At 50.6% G+C, this 6,095-nt stretch overlaps 1 protein-coding gene across 3 annotated transcripts in view; it reads right to left on the reverse strand.

The window, feature by feature from the left end:
* The window catches only part of CCND3 (cyclin D3), a 96,509-nt gene extending 90,418 nt beyond the window's left edge, over window positions 1–6,091 (reverse strand). For 2 of the 3 annotated variants that reach the window (XM_025926146.2, XM_025926148.2), the window contains exon 1: window positions 5,864–6,071. In XM_025926146.2, the coding sequence (XP_025781931.1) occupies window positions 5,864–5,869 (6 nt within the window). In that variant the 5' untranslated portion in view covers window positions 5,870–6,071. Of the gene's footprint in view, window positions 1–5,863 lie in introns of all 3 variants that reach the window. The other variant, XM_086706845.1, reaches the window with a different exon arrangement.
* Window positions 6,092–6,095: the final 4 nt, after the last annotated feature.

A 6,095-nucleotide genomic window follows, 5' to 3' on the forward strand; every position in this document is an offset into this window, starting at 1 on the left:
TTGTGTGCATGATGTATACATGTGGTCCGCACCCTAGTGCACAGGGTGGGCTCTGAAGCCTCAGCTCCTTACTCTGTGTAACTACTGTGTGCCTCAGTTTCCTTGTCTGTAAAGACATAATAGTGCCTCCCTTGCAGAGATGCCGTGAGGACAAAAAAAGATAGTACTTGTCATATAGTATGCATTCAAGGAATATCAGCCATTATTATTATTATTTTTTTTTTTACTTTATTGTTTTTTAGGGAGAGAGAGAGTGCACAAGTTGGGGAGAAAGGCAGAGAGAGAATCTTAAGCAGGCTCCGTGCTCAGCACAGAGCCCGACGTAGGTCTCGATTCCACAACCCTGGGATTGTGACCTGAGCTGAAATCAAGGGTCAGACACTCAACTGACTGAGCCACCCAGGAGCCCAATATCAGCCATTATTAACCCCCACAATGACCCAGCAAGGTAGGGACTAGAGTCATACTCACTTGACAGACGAGGAAATCAGTTTCACGCAAGCAGGAAGGAACCAGGCTCAGACTCAAACCGGTGTGGTTTCTCTAATGGGTGCTGGCTGTCTTGACCACTCCACGAGAGAAAGCACGGAGGAGGGGTTCTGTGCACAAACCTTACAGCCAAATGGCCAAGTCAGACTTTCAGCTCAGCCCCTGACCAGCTGTGTGAATAGAAGCCAGCTGCTTAATCCTTGTGCCTTGCTTTGTTCATCCACACAGTGGGCATCCTGCCTCATAAGATTGTTGGAGGGGGATACAGGAGTTATGAAATATTTTGAACATTACCTGTTATGGCCTCTTTCTCTGGGCCTGCCCTCCATGGTGCCCTCTGGCCACAGGGCTTGTAACTGCACTCTGTCCCTGTGCACACTGGGCCCTGCCTGCTGGTGCCTGGGCCACTGGCTCTACACCTTTCTAAGGGCCTAAGGGGGCACCAAGCAACCCCTCTCCTACCCCTTGTTCCTAGACAAAGCCTGGGCCTCTGCTCTCTCATCTTAGGATGGCTGTCTCCAGGGAATTTCAAGCAGGGTGGGAGAAGTGGCCACTGAGGGCAAATGGTTTCAGAGCCACAGCTTTTGAGGCCCCTTAAAGGATATGACATGGCATGCCTTTGAAGGGTATGAAAAGCCATGCCCACGAGGGCTACTGGCCTGGCCCCCTGCTCTCAAGGCATGGGTCCTTCTAGCTCAAGGGCAAAGGAAGGTCAGGGATAGGGAAAAGGTGTGGGAGGGAGGGGCTCCAGGGTGGGAGACTAAGAGTGCATTTTATAGGGGTTGCACTGGCTCAAAAGTGGCTCCCTGGGCCCTGGTGTGTAGATGGTTGGAGATGGAATTGGGGAGAGGACCCATGAAACCAGCTGGCGGCTAAAGGACCAGATGGCGCTCTTTACCCAATTTTAGCAGTCCGTGGACAACACTCTGGGCAACAGCCCCACCTGGTGGACAGACAGGGACCATCATGGGCCAAGGAGCCCGGCCAGCCAAGGGATGACCCAGAAGGGGGAAGGAAGCCGGTGAATAATCACATGGGAGGTCTGGAGGTGTTAGAAGCTTTGAGGTCTTCTCCTAGCTTAACAGAAGCCCCTCCTACGCATGTGCCCTAGACTCCCTTAGACGAGGAGCTCACTTCTTCAGACGAGGATTAGGCAATTATTTGCTAGAAAGTTCTTATGCTTTTTGGAAATCTGCCTCTACCAGTCCCCCACCCCCTACCTGGGGGCTTCCAAAGGCACCCTTTCAAATATTTGAACACAGCTATAATATCCCTCCTAAATCTTCTTATTCAACCATCCAGAGTTTGACCTCAACCTCTCACCCACTGTATCTTTTCTTCACATGGTGATCCTTTGTTAATATATTAATTTCCAAGGAATCGCTTCCAATTCTATACCTAAGCCACCCCTCCCCTAGCAACAGCGTTTTAAAAGCCTCTTTGGATCTCAACCTCCTACTCTTCAGGGTCTGATATACGCTGATGCTCTGATTTGGGGGTTAATTTAAATGTCAAGAGCACAGGCTGTGAAATCAAATAGGCCAGTGTTCAAATCCGGGCTCTGCCACTTACTAGCTGTGTGACTTTGGTGAAGTTTCTCGGCCTCTCTGGGTTTCAATTTCCTCGTCTGTAAATGGGGTTAGAGGTATTTACCATCTGGTGTTGTGCTGAATGTCAAATGAGATAAGGCAAGTAAAACACTTGGGACCGTTCCTGGTAGAATAATGCAGCTCCTAGGTGGCCATGATAAGCACATTTCTCTGAGTTTAGGGCTGGAGGGAATGCTTTGGGAAAGAGAGAGGTGAAAGGGCAGAGAAAAGGAGAAAAGAAGGCCTTCTGAAGTCACTCGGCCTTTACCAACCAGTGAGAATCCCAGGTGAAATCCAACAAAAGGGTACCTTGCCCATTTCCTGGAGGTTTCTGGCCAACCTCCCTCACTCCCCACCGCCACCACCACTGTAACAGGGGCAGGTCCTGACAACTCTTTGAAACTCGGAGGGTTTAAAATTTAAATGTCTTTGAGGGCAAGAGAAACACACCAAAATAAACATACCTACTTCTGAACAGAGAAAGGGAAACTTGGCAGCCGCCCCAGAACTTTCCCCACCCCCAACCCTCCCTAAACTTCCTCTTGTGGTTTCTCAAGAGTACAACCTGTTCTCCTCGGCCAAGAAAGCGCCTGGGGCAGGGGGCTGGGCATGCCAAGGGTTCCACCGCACCCTACCCTGTGACGAGGGAGAAAAGTATGTGTGGCAGAAAAGTCGCCTGGAGGTCTATATAGTTCTGAATGTCACAACCCGCTTACCTGTTATCTTGATGTGGCCACCCACTACCCTTAACTGCCAGCATCAGCACCCATCCCCCTCCAAGACAGATGCACAAGGTGGTTTGACTGCAGGCATAGGGGGACCGCTTCAGGCCTCCCCAGATCCGTGCAGAGGCTCTAGTGAAAAACCTAGAGTTTCAGAAAGGTAATGGAAACGTGGCTGGAATCCCATGGAACCTCTGCCCTGTGGCCTGGCTCCCATCATGGGCAAGGTCCCAGCCTGCTTGGAGGGATGGGGTCAGATACACAGATGTGGCTTTGGGATACGGCCTCTGTGGGGAAGACAGGGGAACATCTTAAGACTGCTTCTGCTACTTGACCATGTTCCTTACTCAGCTACCAAGATGGACCGTTCCTCTTGGAATCTTCAAATATAAAAGTCTCTGCTATTCTCAAAGATTCCCAGCAAAAGAGGTATCTTGGTTTCCCACATCCCCAGATTCTGGCACATCACATCCATGTTGCTTTCTTCCTTGCATCACACTTGTTTGTTCCTCTCAGTGAGTGAGGCTTATTCAAGAAATCACATGCACTCGTGTGCGTGCACACACACACACACACACACACACACACACACACACACAGGGCCATAAGGAAAGCATACCAGCTCTGTGTAGTCCTTACAAACCTACTCCAGACCTGCAGGGGCTCCAGGTAAACCATTACCAGCACCAATGCTCAGCTAAAAGGTTTCTCTCCTCTGTACCACCCAAGACACAGGACCTTTTGGAAACTCCTAAGTCCCTGGCTCAAGTGGACATTCTTTTTTTTTTTTTAATAAATTTTTTTAACATTTATTTATTGAGAGACACAGAGCATGAGCAGGGGAGGTCCAGAGACAGAGGGAGACACAGAATCAGAAGCAGGCTCCAGGCTCTGAGCTGTCAGCACAGAGCCCGATGTGGGGCTCGAACTCACAAACCGCGATATTGTGACCTGAGCCAAAGTCAGACGCTTAACCGACTGAGCGACCCAGGCGACCCATCAAGTGGACATTCTGTGTGGTCAATCAAGGAGGCAGGCTAGTACAGGGGCTCCCAGGTCACGTGCCCTGGGTTTCAATCTCAGCTCTGCCATTTATTTCTCGTGTACTTTTTCTTCCTAATGTTTATTTATTTTGGGGAGAGAGAGCAAGCAGGGGAGGTGCAGAGAGAAAGGGGGATAGGTGATCAGAAGTGGGCTCTGCATTGACAACAGACAGCCCACCGTGGGGCTGGAACCCACGAACTTTGAGATCATGACCGGGGCCAAAGTTGGACACTCAACTGACTGAGCCACACAGGTATCCCTCTGGTGTACTCTTTAGAAAAATGATTTATTGGGGCACCTGGATGGCTCAGTTCGTTAAGCGTCCAACTCTCGGTTTTGGCTCAGGTCATGATCTCATGGTTCGTGAGTTCGAGCCCCACATCGGGCTCTGTGCTGACAGTCCAGAGCCTGCTCGGGATTGTCTCTCTCTCTCCCTCTCTCTCTGCTCCTCCCCCACTCACGCTCTCTCTCAAAGTAAATAAATAAACTTAAAGAAATAAAAGAAAGAAAAATGACTTATCTCCTCTGTGCCTAGATTTCTCATCTATACAATGGAGATAAGCCTACTGCTTACCTCATAGGACTTATGATTAAATGAGACATTACACCCCAAACATTTAGTACTATATTATGACAGTACTATAGAAGTGTTAACTGGTATTCTGAACCCTTCAGGTAAGGAAACAGAAAAGAGGAGGCACTTAGGACCACGGAGATCATGGTCTCAAGGACTAGGACCCTACTGGAATTCTCAGACATGCTTTTGATTCCAAATTCCAGGCAAAGTGGAAGTTCTGGCTTCTGCTATCCCCAACATCTAGCCTGTGCAGACAGAGTATGACCATAGCAAACAGGTGGTGAATGAATTCATCAGATGTTGTGTCAGTCATCCCTCCAAGGAGCCCAGGGACTGAAAGAACAGAAGATTCTGCAGGAATGCATTGGGAGATCCAGTTCTCTTCACCCATGTCTGGTCCCTAAGAGAACTGAGGCGGGGGGCATAGGGGAAACAGTGGAAACAGCCCTAGAGTCCAAAGAGAAGGAGTGGGTACCCCAACACTGTGTGGATGGATTCTTAGGGACCAGCTCAGACACATGCCTTTCCCTGAATTCCTCGTGTTCATTCCCACCTCTTCTTCATGCCTAGATGGTGGGTTAAAAACAGCAGGAATGCCTTCTGGGTCCTCATTGTATCCCAATGCCCAACACCACGGTCGGGGTTCAGTTCAGCTCTGCAGAAGGAACAAGTGCCCCCCAAAGACTTCCTACCATTTCTCTGCCTGGTGACTATCCATCACTCAGATTCTAACTCCATGTCCTCTTCTTTCTGAAGTCTTGCTAGCCAGCACAGCTTGGTGCTTTGTCTCGGTTGTTCCATGACCCACACTAGTTATAGAAGAATAACATCATGGCGCCCCTCAGCATTCCATAAACCCTAGACACAGAGGAGGTGCTCGGTGTTCGCAAATGAAACCATTATGCTTCCTTGGTAACGGTAACCAATTTCTGCAGGTAATTGTCTTGGCAATACATTAAAAGACACAGAAGAGGCTTCTGTACCCATCAGACACACCAGAGGGACGAACACTGAGGGGTCCCTCCTTCCAGTCCTGTCCTCTGACCTCCCCTCTCCGTTCTGCCTGGCAGGAGGACTCGAAGGCTCCTTGCCCACGTTGGTTCTGCCTTCCTACTCGCCTCCCACCCCTATGTCTGGAGTATGAAATATGAAGAACGACAACTCAGTGAAGGCCACTGGGCTTCTACATCAGCTTGGACGGACAGAGCTTGGGGCTCTGGGGGGCTACTCTGCCCTTCAAATACGTACAGAACGGCTCACTCGGAGAGAAAGTGAGTCTACCTTTAGGGCAACAACGGGGAGGTGATGACAGAGCGGTGACCTCCTTAACCCACCCATCTCGGACCCCTACCCCAGGCGTCCAGCCTGAGTTTGGAGGCCCCAGAGAAAGGTGAAGACGCTGACACCCGATCTATCTAGGCTGTGCCAGCCTTCAAGCCTACCTCCATAGCAGGTGAGCCCCCCGGAGCAAAGATTGTGGCCTCACTGTCCCGCCGCCTCGGGCTTCCGTCTTTGGGGGGGGTGGGGGTCGCCACCTCCAGTTGTGCCGAGGGGCGTGCACCCCTCCGCCAGGCGCCTCAACACAACCAGTCTCCACCCCCGCAGGCGCCGCGTGTTTACAAAGTCCGCGCGGCAGATCCCGAGTTTAAAGCTGGGCAGGAAGTGGGGAAGAGG

The sequence above is a fragment of the Puma concolor genome, chromosome B2 (genome assembly GCF_028749965.1).
Source record: "Puma concolor isolate L17-30 chromosome B2, mPumCon1.1.hap2, whole genome shotgun sequence".
Lineage (NCBI taxonomy): Eukaryota > Metazoa > Chordata > Mammalia > Carnivora > Felidae > Puma > Puma concolor.